This window comes from Trichoderma harzianum (assembly GCF_003025095.1).
Source record: "Trichoderma harzianum CBS 226.95 unplaced genomic scaffold M431scaffold_3, whole genome shotgun sequence".
In the NCBI taxonomy this organism is placed as follows: Eukaryota; Fungi; Ascomycota; class Sordariomycetes; order Hypocreales; family Hypocreaceae; genus Trichoderma; species Trichoderma harzianum.
Window position 1 is genome coordinate 739720 of NW_020209251.1, and position 16316 is coordinate 756035.

Sequence of the window (16316 nt, forward strand, 5' to 3'; positions counted from 1 at the left end):
GGGAATAGTGATGCTACGAATATTTTATGTAGATAATTGGTGTTGTAGCTTTCTTTATACAATTTGAATATACAGGTAGTACACATTACTTTTAGGGAACGCCTATTCAGCCCTCTAATTTTGCTATTCAACATCCTATATTGCAAATAATACGGAGTACTAGATAACTATAGTTATGGTAGTAAATACTACAGATATATAACTATAATAATAGTTACTAGATGAATGTAGATTAGTGGTAAATAACAGAGAAATAAAGCTATAGTAGCAGATATCTTAAAGACTACCAGGTAGGTATTACATTCATCACTTACATAAATGCTTCTAGTAGTACCAGATAAAAGGCTTTCTGGTTCTAATGCTTAAATTTCACGTAGTCGCTGCGTTGCTGGATAGCTACTGGAGATTTTGAATAGCTAGTCCCTACTTTTATTATCAATTGAATTGAACCACTAAAATCGTGAGTTGTTCCCCCATCTCGTCATCTTGTAAAAACTCCGGTGGCTGTGTCACGACAAAGGATTAAAGCCTCTCTTAAGAAATACACTTACCTCTCCAAGCAAGATGTCGAAAGATTATCCCAAATAAGATAAAATGCTGCGTTGATCTTTCTCCTTTCAAGAACACGAATTTATCTCTGCTTCCTCATTTGCCGTGGTTCATTGCTTGATAATATGTGCCTTCTGTGTAATCCGCACTCTTTGGGTATAGCATCACGCCCGCTTCGGCAGCTGAAATGCATACTCTCAGCTACCATGAAGCACCCTTGGCAGCTGAGATATGTATCTCAATGGCCAATGAATAGCTTCGACATGGCTTCTTTCATATGCATCTTTGCCTTTTGTGTGGATTCTGATGGCCATTGAGTTTGTAGCATTAAATACACAATGTCCTTCTTGAGTGCATCTTGCCGTGGAATAACTATATAAATGCCAGTTGTATTGCCGTCAAAGCATCATCATCATCATCACTGACATCTTCTCTTTTTCTCTATTATAAACTTTTATAAGAAAACAACACCAAGAACATTGCAACAATGTCTGACACAACCGCCGTCCCTCCTGTAAGTCCCCCCTTACACTCCTCAACACCACCAACATCACTAACACGCAAGAAACAAAACAAACAGAAACCCAAGTCCATCGGCTTCATCAACACCGCCGACGTCGACAACGTCCTCTCCGCCCTCGGCAAAAGCAACACCTTCCTCACCGAGCTCGGCCACTGGAAAGATGAGGCCCTCTCGCGCACCCGCGCCGGCACCGTCTGGAGCCTCGACGCCTTCATCACGCTGGCCTCCCGCGCCACGGACATCCTCGGCCGCCACGGCCTGCGCTTCAACCCGGACTTTACCATGTTTGATGTTGGCAAGCAAAAGGACGCGGTTAAGGACTTACCGGACGATCAGGTGCTTGGCGTGGTGCCGCTGTTTGGGTTTTACTTTTTTGATAAGGAGAATACGCGGAGCTGGGCGTATAATGCCATGGTCATTTATCAGACGCATCTGCTGTGCCAGTTTGTTGGCGTGTGATTTATAAACTAGCTATTAATTACATTTATTGCATGCATATTAATGAAGAACGTTACATACAGCACATGTGTGTCTAATGCACTTCGCTGACAGCTCAAAGCACCTCGTCCCGGCATTTCACGAACACCTCGGACAAAACATCTTCAAGACACACCCCATCTCCGTCTCTCTTCCAAATCTCTCTCTTCATTCATTACCCATCTTCACCTCCCACATTAGCCTCAAATCAATGAACCCCTCCAGGCATCTAGACCCTTCTTATGACGTCCCTCTGCATCTTCAATGCATCCCCATCATGCCAGTCATATCCCGCACCCCCAGCATTCCATATTCCCGCATAAGTGTAGCCTACCTACCCCGTCAAGCGGAGGTTAGAAAAACCAAGACTGTAAAATGAATAAGTGCATACATTCAGCAATATAAGCATCCAATCGGCTCATCAAATAATGCTTTTGTTGGCGTTTCCCTACCTTTCAACCAGCACTCCGATTTTACTATTTAGCATCCCGTGTCGCATAGAAGTAATACTAAATATTAGACAAATATAGTTATAGTAGTAAATACTAGAAATATATAACTATAGTAGCAGCTACTAGAGAGATATAGATATAATAGCAGCTACTAGAGAAATATAAATATAGTAGTAGTTACTAGGGAAATGTAGATGTAGTAGCGGATACTTTAGAGAACAGGTGTATAATTCAATGGTCTCGGTATTTCTGTCCTCCTCTTGTCCGTTTCTTCACTAATTTTTCTTCTTTACGCCCGCCGGATTCTACAAGAAAAGGGTCTTTCAAGTCCCCTCTTTGCATGGGGGAGGAACCCCTCCATCGAAATGGGCACCATATATGCACACTAACGCACGAGCATGATCAAGTGCAAGCATCTGCAGGCAAATGTAAGGAGAGTAGCATTTCGAGGGAGGGGAAACTCGATGCATGACATGACAGCTGCTAGATTAATCCCGCAGAAACTGTGTTGCAGGGGAAGTAATGATTAATAAAAACCAAAACAGAAAAGAAGCTAAAGGTGGGAGAGTTTTGTTGGGGGGGAAACATCGTGACGCCCTTTTCTGAAGAGTTGCAACTTTACTTTACAAGGATCCCTGCTGGAAGACTTGGCACACGGAGCACATCTATTCGATTCGACGTGAACCGAACACGACAGCAGAGGCAGGTCCGTAATCCTACACAATAAACCCCAATGCCCTCACATCCAATCGTCCATTCTCTGCATCACGAATACGCAGTCCGCTACATCCCGCATTCACATCACTTCCTCACCAACTCATCGCCATTGGCCACAGCATCTCCAATCAGCCGCTCTCTCATGCAATGCAAGCGCAAGGCAAAATGCAAGGCCTCAGCCCGGCAACATCCCTTTTTACCACATCTTGCTGCTGGCGGCTGGCTGAACCGAATCCTAGTGTAACCTCAATCTTACCAGCTGATCTGAAGTTTATTCGACAATTACCGCTTCGGACCTATTACAATCTGGAGACGACGATACGTAAAGACTTATTATTTTTGTTTGTATTAGTACTAACTCAACGAGTTTGCGATCCCGCATCCATCCTCAGCTAATAGATGAGATATCCTAGGGCGGGTGAACTCTCTTGACTAAAATCACCACCTTCTTCTTGGTAGTACTCCCAACGCCATCTGTTGCATCCGGCCATCCATTCCGTCTTGATAAGCAGTAAGGAGAAAAAGGGCCAAAAAGAGACGCCCATTTACAAAATCAAACCTCGGAGACACTTTCATGCCATGTCTCCCTTCCTTTGTAGTTGCCCGCGACAATAGGTAAGCCCTTCAAGCATAACCTATCCCCCATCTCACCCGGTCATGTTGTATGGAACAATGGCCTTGTCGATTACGGGGTCCTTTCGTGCCATGTGTGTAGCCTCGGAGCCCCAGCGTGATCTCCAACCCTCCTCTCTCTGCACCGCCTTGTTGAATGCCTCTCGGCAGTCTGGCGGTAGCAGGTCCCTAATCTCATCCGACACGGCGCTCAGTCCATTAAACTGAGAGACAAAGTCTGCCGGATCCGACGTTTCAACTGCTGCAAGAGCTCCTCCAGCTGACGGTGTCTCAAAGTAGGTGTCAATGATGGAAAAGTTTCTGCTCATCTTGAGAGGGACAGGGGGGAACATGGCATGGCCTCTGGTGGCTTCTTCGTCTTGTGGCGCTACTTGCTCGATACGCGCAAGCGTTGGCTGCATCGAAGCTGGATACTGCATGATATTCGTGTGAATGTCGTAGACGCCGGCGTTGTTCAGCTTTCTGATGGCATTGATGCCTGCGTTGAATGCACTACAATCAAGTGTTAGACAGCGTTTCCATTAGAGTGCGTCAAAAGCCATCTTTCACGTACCTTGCTTCTCGTGCATGCTCCAGCATCCAGTTTGTGTCGTTGACGTTGACCTTGCGCTTCTTGGACTCGACCTTGCCAGTGGGCACCGGCACCGAAGGCGCATTGGTGTGGTATACGGCACTGGCGCCGTGCCATGCAACATACTGGTTCTTGTTGTATGGCTCTCCCACCACGAAATGATCGTCAGGGTCGGCCAGCTGCCCCTCGACGGCACCTTCTTCGCGAGCCAGTGTGACGGCGTAGTCGTCGATGATGCGTTTGCCTCCCACGACAATTCTGGATCCAAATTCCCGAAACACCGACCGAGCCGTGACGATTCCTATTGACCGGCCCTTGTACGAGTGGGGGATGATGTCTCGCTCAATCATGTCGCGCTTCTCCTCGTCGTCCACAATGATCTTGTAAAGCTTGCGGTGCTTCGTGAAGAAGAGGTAGCTGTCCCTGAAGCCAACACATCGCGCCGGCTCAGTTGACAACATGTACAGTCGATTGCCTCGGCCAAGCACCTTGAACGTTCGGCACCTGTAGTCGCGCCCATCCAGCAGATTGCCCATCTTGTCAACCTTGGTCTCGCCTTCAGGGTCCTCGGGGAGGACACATTCATCGTCGACAATGTCGGCCACGGTGCCCTCAGCATCAATCACTTGCTCCATCTTGGGCGCCGCAGGGCCTCCCTTGCGGCCGCCTCGTCCTCTCCATCCTCCGCGACCTCTTCGGCGTGGCGTATCGGCCTCCTCCTTGGTGACAGTCACCATGTTGTCCCAGTCCGGCGGCCGGTTCTTGGGGGGCCGTCCCAGTCGCTTTCGACGGATCACGGGCTGTGGAGGCGGCGTTGGCTCCTTTGCGGATGCCTCTGATTCGTCCTCTTCGTCGCCATCGTCGTTATTATCCGCGGCCTCTGCATCGTCATCTCCAGACTCCTCTTCCCTTGCCTCGTTCTCATCGACGTCCTCGTCTTTTTCGTCGGCAGAAGCATTCGCGCCCGCGTCTGCCTCGGCATCGGGCATGGGCTCATCTTCGATATCGGCATAGCCCTTTGGCGTGCCTCCTGTGCGGCGGGTTAGTTTGACTCGAATCCGCTGCCGGCTCCCCATGATGATCCTCGTCGTCGAGTGAACAAATGTAGAATCTAGCAAGATGCGATTCCAACCGGACAGGAAGAAAAAGGAAAGAAAAAAAAAAGAATTCAGCTGTAAATCATGTGCAAGACACTGCCAGACAACAACATCGACATAAAACCAACACCGGGGGCCTGTAGTCAAAGCAATCGCTCGCAGGCTCTTGTAAAGAAAAAGAAAAAAACGTACCAAGAGCAGCAGCAGCCTTTTTGGCCGCCGCGCGACCTGATCTCCGGCTAGGCATCGTCCCTGCCCCCGCAAGCTCTTTCTCTTGCTCTTGCTCTCGTTGCTAGTGAATTTAAAAACCCGACGCACAAAGACCTGAATCGTGAGCGCTGTTTGTCGCAGCAGGAAAGGGCAAATGTTGAAGCTTGTCAGAAAACAAATGCGAAAGCCTCGCGGGCGAACCAACCAGCGCCTTTCGTTTGCCTTCCCTTGTATCGCGGCGCGTTGCTTCTTAGCTCTTGAGCGCCGTGACCCGATTGGCTGGTCGTTTGCCAATACAGTGACATATCTCATTTAAACACTGTGAAACCACACTGTCCTTATATGCTTGGTAAATTACAATAGTAAAACAGTCACTACACGGCTGAGAAGATCCATTGACCCTCGATTGATTATCTCAGTGGTTACAAGGACAAAGATTCCTTATTTACGTCTATGAATAGATTCAAATTCACCAAAGAATTGCACCCGAAGAACTGACAAAAGAGCTCGTTCCAATGCTTTGAATCAAACATAATTCAAACCTGTAATATTCTGCCGTTTCCTACATACACTGAAACACCCAAACGTTTCCTTGTATAAGCACATATAGAAACATTCGAATTTCACCCCATACGCCAACAATGGATCATCCCGATACCGCCAGGAGTAAATCGAAGCAACAACATTCCCTCCACATTTCATTACACTTATCCCCTCTCGGGTTACGATTCCAACAGTCAGTCTCACAAGGTGTCCCAGCCGCCATTGTTAATCTCTGCTTCCAACTTTCGACTAATCAGACTTGGAACTCCATGTTTGAGCACCGTGTTTCTGATCATGGTATCGTATCTCTTCTGATTCAAGAACAATTGACGGCCATGGCGTAGCTGGGGATCCGTCTCGCCATATTTATCAATGTACGGTGCAGGCGTAAACGACCCCGATTTGTGGAACAGATAGACTGTAGAACATTTGCGTACGTTAAGAAACACTCCGATATTTCTCTGACATCTGGAATAAGAGTTAGTCATTGGACCCCTTCTCAAGTAGAAAAGGAGGTAAGGAAAGAATTATACCTTCGCATATGTTGCTGGGCACCGCCAATCTTGGAACCATCCGTATCAGGCTTCTGACAGCATGTGCCCTGGCTGCAGAGCAACTCTCCACAGAAGAGGCAAATGATCGGGTCTGTGAGGTCTTTGCCCGTCGTTGGGCACTTTCTTCTTGTTGCTTCCTCGATCAACGTGTCGAATGTTCGCGGAAGCCCAATCAACTCGAATATGCCGGGATGACTGACTACCGCTGAGGGGATCGAGGTAGGATAACCTTTAGTCCAGAGCACTTGGTGCTTCACCCAACCTGTCACCAACCCCGGGGTAGTGCTGGGCCATCCACACGTCGTCGAATCCACCGTCATGACTGCGCACATTTCATCAAACGTCGGCAGCCGCAGCGCCTCCGTGAGGCGGTCCAGTTCATCAGCGCCGGCATCGGACGAGACGTGACTGTTAAAGTCCACACCGTACTTGACATGGAGGAATATCACGCATTTTCGCAAAAACACCGATGCGTACTTCTTCACAAACGAATACCACCCCTCCAAAGTATCAACTCCTGGCTGCTGGAAGCCTCGGTTTTCTCCCAATTCTGGAGCCATGGCATCGATGCCAGCCATTGCCTGGAACTCCACGCTAAGTTTGCTCAGGGCCAAGGCAAAATCGGCAAAGTTATTCATGGCTGGATCTTGAGTCTGCCGGCTTGCCAGCGTACCAAACCACAAGCCCACAGGCATGTTGCGGCCCATGTGGAAGACCACCTTTACAATCTCAGCCAAGTAGCAGAGCCTGACAACATGCATGATGTCGACTTTTCCGGCCGGCACCAATGCGTAGCTGCATTCTACCAAGAAGATGAAGGGGTCTGTCGTCAGCAGCGGCGGGTAGCTGTACAGCCGGCGACGTGCATCGCCAGCCTCTGCTCCGAAATGCTGCGCCATGAACAGCTGGCCGTGCTGCTGCTCAGCATCTGCAATGAACTCGCTTTCTATTCGACCTCCAGGATGCGGGTTTCGGCCTCCTATCTTAATGTATGCCGAGGTTGTTTCCGCAAGAATTCGCAAATGAGCTATTACCTGTTCTGGGATCTTCTCAATCAAGGTCATTCCTGGCTGAGCTTCAATTCCACGCTGCTGGATTTCCACCTCGGAAATCGAGAATCCAACAACTTGAACCAGCGTATCACTTGCGTGGAGTTCATCGCCTGCTTGCATCTTATCTACTGGGTACCGAGTGTCTAGCTTATTGACAACCAGCGTATCCCTCAGTCGATGGTAGGCGGATAAAAGTTCCGAGAATAGCTGACTGTTACCAGCACCAGGTGGTTGATTAGCGCCTGCTTCTGACGTCTCCGCGGCCGCGGCCGCGGCTGAAGAGCTACCTGATGCTCCCAGCGTCGCTGATGATCGTGCGTCTAGTTCATCTTTAACCCAGATCGGTTCCAGGCGAGGCTTTGACGGCGTCAGTGTTTGCAGCAGGCTTCCGGGGAGACTTGGCGTGTCAATGTCGGGCAGCTTCGAATCATCTACTTCACGAGCCTTGCTACCGCCGAATGGGTAGGATGATATTTGCTTGTCTAGGAAATCCTCAAAGCTCTCCTCTGCTTGGAGATTTCCAGGGTATGATTCCTCCAGTCCTTTCCAGACGATAGGAACAAAAGCATTGCCCAGGGCCTTGCAAAGAGGGCACACAAACTCGTTTCGAAGAATGTTCTCGGGGTGGTGCCGCGCGATCTGGTGGGTATGTCGACGATTGGTTGCCTCGTAGTACTGCTCGAAACAACGATAATGCATCATGTGCCCACAGCTGCTGGCCACTGGTCCGGCTCGAGAAAGTGAGGCATCGAATCCCCTACCAATGGTCTGCCGTTCGGCGAGGAATGTCTCTCCATGGGAATTCAACTTTTCCACCATCTTTCTGTTTTCTTGAGCTATACCAAAGGGGCGAATGTCCTCTGCTGACCTGTCGAGATTACATGGAGTCTGTGAAGCTTCCCGAACGAGATCGGGGTCCTGGAAATCCGTTTGACGAAGGATGAGACTCTCATTCAAGAGGGCAAAAGTACCATATAGACGTCGGTCGTCAGCCTCCTCCTGACACAGGATGCAAGTCCCCGTCGGGTATTTCCAGTTGTGCTTGCGGTCTTCGGCCTGTTCCATGTCCTCTTCGTCGTCCTCGTCGAGATCCGATCCCCAGTCAATGGATCCTTGGTTCTCCAAGAAGCTCTTCTGTTGCTGCTGAAACTGTGCCATGACTTTTGCTTGGCGATTCATTGCCGCTTGCTTTCTTCTTTCGCGCTCTTCGTCGGCAGATATGTTTGCCGGAGACGCAGTACTGATGCGATCTACGGGCAGTCCAAGCTTTACAAACTCTGCATTAAACGCCCCTGGTCGTTTCTGCTTAAGGCGCTTGAGGACGAGAGAAATTTTGGGATGTACTGCCTTGAAGTCTTCATTGGTAGATAGCATGTCCAAGAGCGAAACAATGGTCCTGGCGTTACTTGCGTCAGGCATAAAGTTGCTTCGGGCGACTCTTGTGAGCGCCGTGTGGACAAATGATTTGGAGGGTTTCCCCGAAGCATCAACCTCAGCGCTGTCATCTTCCATGGTGGCGAGCAAAACGAGATGAAGAACAACCTGCAAAAATGTTTCAATCCTAGTGCTGGGCACAAGCGGTGTAAACTTGTGCGCGCTTAGAGCGTACAACAATGAGTAGTAAATGACCTGTGCGAAAACACCCGTGCTGGTGAACTCTGCGAGATGTTGGAATAGACCAGACGGTATCGGTCGAAGCTTAGGTTCAAATACAATTTCTTCCACAGTCTTGCCCGTCTTCTTGGCCATCTTTTTGCGGTAAGCAAGTTCAGACTCCTCGCGCTGATTCTTGTTATAGTGCGCGATGTAGGGGTCGATTTCTTCAATGAACTCTTGTCGGAGTTCAAAAGTGCCCACATCAGATACGCCTTCCGGTGGCTTGAAAGTGGCCATTTCATCCAAGACTTGTTGGAACTCTTCTGACTCTTGGTATTTTTCTGGAAGCTTCTGACAAATCTCGTTAAACGACAGTGGCTTGAGACACAAGACGTGAATGATGTCCCGGCGCATGGCCAGCAGACGAGAATTTGGTTCATCCTCTGGAGCAATCAAGCAAGTGCGGTCGCTCAGGAGAACAATGAGAAGATGAATCATATCTTCAACAACGTCGAGGTGTTGAGTATCATCTTGAGCTTCTGATAGAACTTCAAAGATACCCTTTACCCAATTTTCCATTCCGAATCGGTCGATAATGGATGCCAAGACACGAGAGGGATCACAAACTACCATTGCCGTTTGCAAAAGGAAAATGTCTCGGTGGTGACAAACATCTCTCTGCCCGACACCGCGATATGTACTCGCCTGATGACGAAGACTAATGCCATTTCGAACCCACATATTCGCCTTAATCTGGGCCAACCAAGCACAGACTCGGAGGGGGTAATCAAATACGGCCATTAAATAGTCCTCCGGGCTGTACTCCTTCTTGGGAATCTGCAAAGGCCCTATTGTCATGAGCCTTGGCTTTGACTTGAGCTCTTGCCTGGTGAAGCTCAAGAGAGCGCGCATTTTTGATGCCGGAAGAGACCTTCCACACTCGATTAGCCAAGACAAGGTGTAATGCAGCCCGTGGTGGAAGCTGATGGCATCTTTCTCGACGACGAATTTGACAACATCATACGATTTGCCTTCGACATCGAACTCCAAGTCACTCATCGTCTTGAATTTTACTTCGTCTTTGATTTCCGCTTGTTTGAACCTGAGTCGATCCGCACCAACGGAGTTGAACGTGGCAGCTTTGGCGGCCAGGCGGATGGCGTTCATGAGATTGCGTATCTCGTTGGGCGGGCAATTGCGAAACGCCTCAGCCAAGTTCCTTGCTTGCAAGTTGATCTGCCTGGTAACCAGAGAGGCCGTAATCCAGGAATCAGCTTCATATTCAACGTGCTCGACGACTGCGCGAACATTGGGTCCAATGCCTTGGTGAAGCTTCACCAAATCTAGGAATTGCATCAGGTATCTTGGTTCACTTCTGAGTCGCTCTTGAACATGCTGAGAGCTAAAGAGATATTTCAGATCTTGGTAGAAGTGATACATGCGCCTATTCGTGACGGATCCGCTATCAAAGGCAAGAACAGCAACAGGGGAGAGATTCCAAGGGTGACCAACTTGTCTGGTCGTCAAGAATGTAAACAGAATTGCCAGCAAGCTGGTCAAAAAGTTGCCTCTCTCCACTACTTCTGCAGTGATGGATGCCGTCGTCAGCATCTGGAGAGAGAGATTGATGATGGAATGATCTGGCTCCCTATCGCCAACGAGATACAGCTGGGCTAGGATGGTGTAGAGGCTAGCGAATCGAAGGGCCACAACTCGTTTGAATTCTGGAATCTGGACTACTGTCGAAATGTAGAGTGCACGGAGGTCATTTCTGGCCCTTTTCCACATTCGTAAGTCGAAAAGAAGCAGCCAGTCTAAGCGAACACGCTGGAAAACATCCTCCGCCGGTGGCACGTTGCCCGATTGTGTATAGGCCGCCGGAGTCTCGAGCCAGTAGAGTCCAGGATTTGGCAGTAGCTTTTCCATCTTGCCAGGTGTTTTGGGAATTTTCACATTCGCTTTGGAGTATATACTTTGAGAAATGAGAGGCTCCTGCATGTCAGAATCGGATGGCGTACTCTCACGCTGCTGAGTAGTCTGAGTCGTTTGCTCCTGTGCCTGTTCGGCGGCAGGTGCAGGAACAGGTGGAGGTGGAGGCGGCGGAGGGTATCCAGCTAGAGTGGCCTCGTCCTCCTCCAAAGCCTCGTTGGGCCTTATTGTCATGTCTAGTTCAGGAACATCTCCCTGTGCGTCTACCATCATAACGTCATCGTCATCCGAGACGGAACGATTCTCATCGTCCTCATCATCCTCGTCATCATCCATATCGGCGTCGTCGTCGTCATCGTCATCATCATCTCCGTCATCAGGATCCAATGTTAGGCCCTGGGCACCGGCGGCAGCTTGTAGGGCGAGAATAAACCGCGCGTTGACATTGTGCATCCTAGCTCTCGTCTCAAGGCGCTGGTCATCTGCCTCCTCGTCGTCGATAAGGCCTAGAGTATGGGTTGCGGCGCTTCCTTTCCTCCATGGCCTCATCAGCTCCTCGCATATGGTTCGTCGAAGGATGTGATTATCATGGCCAACTGAGCAACCAGATATATCACTTAGCCACTCGATCAAAGTACCACACATCTGCTCACGAAACGTGTCTCTCGCTGATCGGATGGTGACTGTGACTCTGATAGACTCTAATGTCTTGGACATTTGTAGCAGCCGTTCGACATTGTCTGAAAAAACCAAAAGGCTTCGTCCAACTGCGTCGGTTTCCCAGGCGTCATTATTGGCTTGTTTCCGAGTTTTCCTACAGGCCCTAGCTACCTGATCTCTAACTTCATCAACCGTGTGCTTTTCATCATTCCATAGCACTAGTGAAAAATCAGTGCAAGCCTGGGTATCGGAGCCATAATATGTTGATTTTAAACGAGATGCTTCTTCGTCCTTTAGGATTGAATCCTTTGTTTTTGTCTGACGCAGCTGCTCGGGCGAACAAGATATAACATCGCAGATATAATCGAAGGCTCTGCCAATCGTCATCTGTACGCCGTTGACGAGATCTTCAGGAAGCGAGGCAGGTTTTCCGGCACCGCTCGTGTGAGAACCAGAGGCCACATCAGAGTGGATAGTGCAAAACAGGGGCGTTTTCCAAGCTTCATCATCTCCGCAGTCGCAGCAGCCACTGTTTCCCACTGAGATCTGGATTCTCACCATGTGCCCCGTGTGATCTGTTGCATCAAAGCATCGGCTACACAGGCAGCATGTCTCGTCCGTCCCGCATGTCCTGCACATATAGGATGCCTCACCAGGCTTGAAGATGTGACCACATCGCTTCCCTCGAGCCGCCTCTGTGTATTCGGCACCTTCTACAGCGCCCTGAGCATCACCAAGCTTCAGACTGTCGGACGGTCTGCCCTCGGGGAACAGAAGTCGCATGTATTCATGGTTGCCGCCAGCCAACGACCAGAACAGGCTGGTTAGGAGCTCTCGGGAAGCTTCCTCTGTATAGCGATAGTCGAATCGCGCGGGCAGATCTGCCAGTAGCTGGCAGAGCTGCTGCTCTTGAGTAGATAAAGGGTTCTCCATTCTCATGAGCTCATGATGCAGCGTCGTTCTGCAACTGACCGAAGGCGTGTGCGCAATGCGGGAGGTGGGGGTTCTGTTGGTGGTGTCAGCTCCAGAGGAAATGCTCGTTAGAATGACGAGATGGCCCGTAGCTGGAGCTGGGGCTGGCGCGGTAGAGAGAGGACCTGTCAACAAGGAGAGCGTAGATGTTGCAGCGTCGTTGCTGTGGGTATGCGACTATGTTGGTATGATGTGTTGATTTGCTCTGGTTGAAAATGTAGATTTGTTTTGAGGCGGCGAATGTTATTTGCTGCCTACCTGCTAACCCGCTGTAGCTATCTGTCAGGCGGTGCTAGAAGGTCTGACAGTCCCTAGAGCTGTCTAGGCGACCGCCACCAATTTTTAGAGAGTTCTTCCACCTTTGCCCCTCTGTGACTAAGTACCGGGTCACAATACGTCAGTTGGCGCTGGAACAATGTTTGAGTCCCGCCAAAGAAGTGGATGCATTCATCATACACAATTATTACGGAGAGCCACTGGAGAGTCATTTCATGGAGATAGTATGGGTCATGAGGGCTTCCCGAGTGCTTGTGCACAGGTGCAGAGATCGGTAATGACATCGTATGACTGCCCGCGGATAAGTTGGTGCTAGCCGGGTGCAGAGGTATGATAGCCGTGATTCAGGCCAAAGGGAAAGGAAAAAGTTGTGAATCATTCTATTTCTCGTTGGTTTTGTACATTTTCCCCAGGCAGTCCCATGCCACACCCATTCTAGCCGTAGCAACCGGAATTTGCATGTTGATCTTACTCCTCGTCCTCGCCGCCCTCAATGTACTTGTGTCGGATATCCTTCCATTGGCGCTGGTCTCCTGGTTAGCTCTCGGCCAGTCATTGCCTCTTTTCGACTCAGCACTTACGCCTCGGTTGTTGCTGTCCCAGATGTTGTTCATGGTGGCGTTGAAACCGCTGTTGCACCCTTAATTAGCTTTTTGCTGCCCAGACTCTCGATCGAATGTGGTAGGTTCCTCATACATCTCCCAAGCGAAGCCGGCACCGAAAACAGCCGCAAGCATGGTGAAGTTCTTGCGGAACACGGTGCTGCAGAGTTATATGTTAGGATGCCGTGGTTACGTTCGTTGATTCGCTGTCGTTGCGACTTGCCTGTAGATAGACTGTGCGAGAGACTGCGCATGTGCGCGATTAGCTTGTGATGCGATGGCGGAACGGATTGCGGCTTTTTGCTGCTTACCATGTTGACTTTGACGAGCAATTGAATGCTTCTAATGCAGTCGCGATTGCGTAGAGACCGAGGTGCTGTCGTTGGCGGGTTTTTGAAGAGGTTAGGAATGGCCTCAGAAGAAGTTCTGCTAGGGAAATCCGCGAGCGCAAGCAGAAAGTAAGCAACGCTGATTGGCCAGCGGCAACCTGGGATTCCGCTCCACAATTTCAACCCGGCGGCTCCCGCCTATAGCCTCAGTCAGTTCTTTGCATTCATTTACCACGAATCACTGAGTGAATTTTCTCGTTCTCTTGCATTTACCAGCTTTAATTTGTAAGGCGGAATTTGATACTAATCTTCTTGATTAAGTGCTTTTCCATTACTGACCAGTGGATGTTCTGATGGAACTCATACCCTTACACTCCTAGGCTCCGTAGCAGCCGTCTCTCTTTGTATTTTCCCTATTCTTACCAGGGGATGTCTCTTAAACCTAAACGTTATGAGTGTCTTTCTGTTTCGTGTGCATAGCTAGCCATATTTTAGTATGTATGAATATATAGTCGACAACAAATCGCATTTTCGTATCATTGGCCTGTGATACGTGCGGTAGCGTGGCTCCTATATCAACGTGGGCTCGTTATTTGTTGATAGCAGATGTTCATCTGCACAGAGTGCTGACTGCTCTCTTGGCAGATCAGATGGCTGACCTATTGGAGCATACCTATGTGAGAGGATATGGATGGTAGAACTCACCTCGGTAGAGACTGTGTGCGTGAAACGAGCCCTCAAATTTCGAACCTCGAGAAATGCGAAACTTTTCGAATAAATCGGAAAAGCCTGGACCCTGGAAAATACTCACATGGAGAATAAGGTGTCCTAATTTTGACCTACGATTCTTGTATCAAAGCGCTACGACTTTGCCAATGATTTCTCTACTTCGATAATCCCACAGGGCTGTGGCCATGCTAGAGGTTGAGATTAGGAAGTTCAAGAAGTCTTGTTTCATTCCCCTTGATTTCAGGTCTGACTATCTGCTGTACTGACTTTAAAGGTCATGTATTAGGATACAAGTACCAGCTAATTAAGGTAGCATTGCCCCAATACATAGGCGTTAAAGAACGGCATGGCTAACATGTGGTTGTGACATGGAAGCCAAATCTTGAGATAAGCTCAGCCACTAGGAGTATAACGCAGAATAGTGGGGGTGCGTTGGGCCACCTTTTTCTGTCCATTGCATGGTCACGCCTCGGGTCTCATCCGAGCTTCAAGTTGTCTCGCAAACTGTAGGCACTGTGTTGCCTGAGTGCTGCCGCATCGAACATCGCCTGGCCAATCCGCAGCTGTGCCTGAGAGGCCTATTTTTATGCTATTGGAAGCCTGTGCATCCGAGCCATCAATTGAACGGGCTGTGATTGGGCACCGCTGAGTCACTACGAATCAAACAACCTGCTTTACGGCGAGCTTTCTCAGACCATTGTGTCTGCAGCCTCGACAATGGCACCTGCTACGACAAATTCTGGTATTACAACAGACGAGGCCAGCGGAGAGCGTCACATCCCCGAATCTACTCGAGCCGACGGAAGCAAACGCAAGGCTATCAAGATCCGACCCGGCTACCAGCCCCCCGAAGATGTCCAAGTCTACAAGAATCGACCAGCAGAAGCTTTTCGCGAACGAGGAAAGCGAATAGGCATTCCTGGCGCCGCCTCTGCGCAAGACGAGAAGCCGGACCAAGGTTCGGCTGCAAGCAATAAGAACGCGAAACGCCGAGAGGCCCGGAAAAAGGCCAAGGCAGCTGGCGACGGTGAAGGTGAAGGCGAGGCCAAGGCCGATGCAACTGCAACTACACAAGATGGTCAGCCCAAGGCAGAAGAGCTTGATCCTGAAGTTGAGCGCGAGAAAAAGGCTAGAAGTCTTAAGAAGAAACTGAAGCAAGCTAAGGAGCTCAAGATGAAGAAGGATGGAGGCGAAGGTCTGTTGCCTGAGCAGATCGCTAAGGTCATCAAGATCAACGAACTCATTCGCGAATTGGATGCCCTTGGCTTCGACGCAGACGGCGAACCCAAGACAGAGACGAAAGACGATGCAATTGAGGGCAGCGAGAACAAGAAATGAAGAGCATATCTTCACCAACCCGAATAGGGGACCCCGCCTTCCCTCCCAGTCAATACGTTTAACGCAGTCGAACATACCATGTTATTCCACGCCTATCACAGAGAGGAAGCATTTGCACCCACGATCAGAGGAGTCATGCCACTTTCATCAACCCAGAGTCCCGCGCGCAGGTTCAAGACACATCATTGGGAATGCCAGCATACCTAACGAGGGGTCTGGAGGACTTCTAGAGCTTCGAGACTTGGGGTAGCGGGGCATTGAAAGATCCCTGTACATTTATCCCGGGGGCATGGGACGAAGAAGGCCTTGGGATATGTAACATGTATATAAGAAACTCTCCGCGCCGACAACGCACAATTTTAAACTGCCATTTTGCCCAATTGCTTGAGGCAGACACATATCTTACATCAACCTGCTCTTTGGCCTATTCTGCTGAATGTACTCTGTAGATTGCCTAGACTTGGAGAGGAAACATGTGAGGAGTCTTCTGATGGTAAGCTGTTAAAT

At 49.5% G+C, this 16316-nt stretch overlaps 5 protein-coding genes across 5 annotated transcripts; 2 read left to right on the forward strand and 3 right to left on the reverse strand.

Moving 5' to 3' along the window:
• Positions 1-963: 963 nt before the first annotated feature.
• Positions 964-1593, forward strand: M431DRAFT_505084 (hypothetical protein). The gene is made up of 2 exons (XM_024918574.1): positions 964-1063; positions 1130-1593. Exons 1-2 carry the CDS (start codon positions 1037-1039, stop codon positions 1529-1531), a joined length of 429 nt encoding a protein of 142 aa, XP_024777184.1. The 5' UTR covers positions 964-1036; the 3' UTR covers positions 1532-1593.
• Positions 1594-3365: 1772 nt separating this feature from the next.
• On the reverse strand, positions 3366-4998 carry M431DRAFT_77908 (hypothetical protein; the record flags this gene model as incomplete). The annotated part of the gene is made up of 2 exons (XM_024922628.1): positions 3366-3843; positions 3905-4998. 2 exons carry the CDS (start codon positions 4996-4998, stop codon positions 3366-3368), a joined length of 1572 nt encoding a protein of 523 aa, XP_024777185.1.
• Positions 4999-5682: 684 nt separating this feature from the next.
• On the reverse strand, positions 5683-12761 carry M431DRAFT_108985 (hypothetical protein). Its single transcript, XM_024911694.1, has 2 exons — positions 6306-12761; positions 5683-6240 (listed from the first exon to the last, which is right to left on the reverse strand). Exons 1-2 carry the CDS (start codon positions 12500-12502, stop codon positions 5973-5975), a joined length of 6465 nt encoding a protein of 2154 aa, XP_024777186.1. The 5' UTR covers positions 12503-12761; the 3' UTR covers positions 5683-5972.
• Positions 12762-13082: 321 nt separating this feature from the next.
• M431DRAFT_505088 (hypothetical protein) lies at positions 13083-13814 on the reverse strand. The gene is made up of 5 exons (XM_024918575.1): positions 13725-13814; positions 13637-13659; positions 13508-13573; positions 13393-13441; positions 13083-13336 (listed from the first exon to the last, which is right to left on the reverse strand). Exons 1-5 carry the CDS (start codon positions 13725-13727, stop codon positions 13280-13282), a joined length of 198 nt encoding a protein of 65 aa, XP_024777187.1. The 5' UTR covers positions 13728-13814; the 3' UTR covers positions 13083-13279.
• Positions 13815-15188: 1374 nt separating this feature from the next.
• M431DRAFT_2620 (hypothetical protein) lies at positions 15189-15809 on the forward strand (the record flags this gene model as incomplete). The annotated part of the gene is made up of 1 exon (XM_024913877.1): positions 15189-15809. The coding sequence occupies one exon, from the start codon at positions 15189-15191 to the stop codon at positions 15807-15809; it is 621 nt and encodes a 206-aa protein (XP_024777188.1).
• Between the last annotated feature and the right edge of the window lie 507 nt (positions 15810-16316).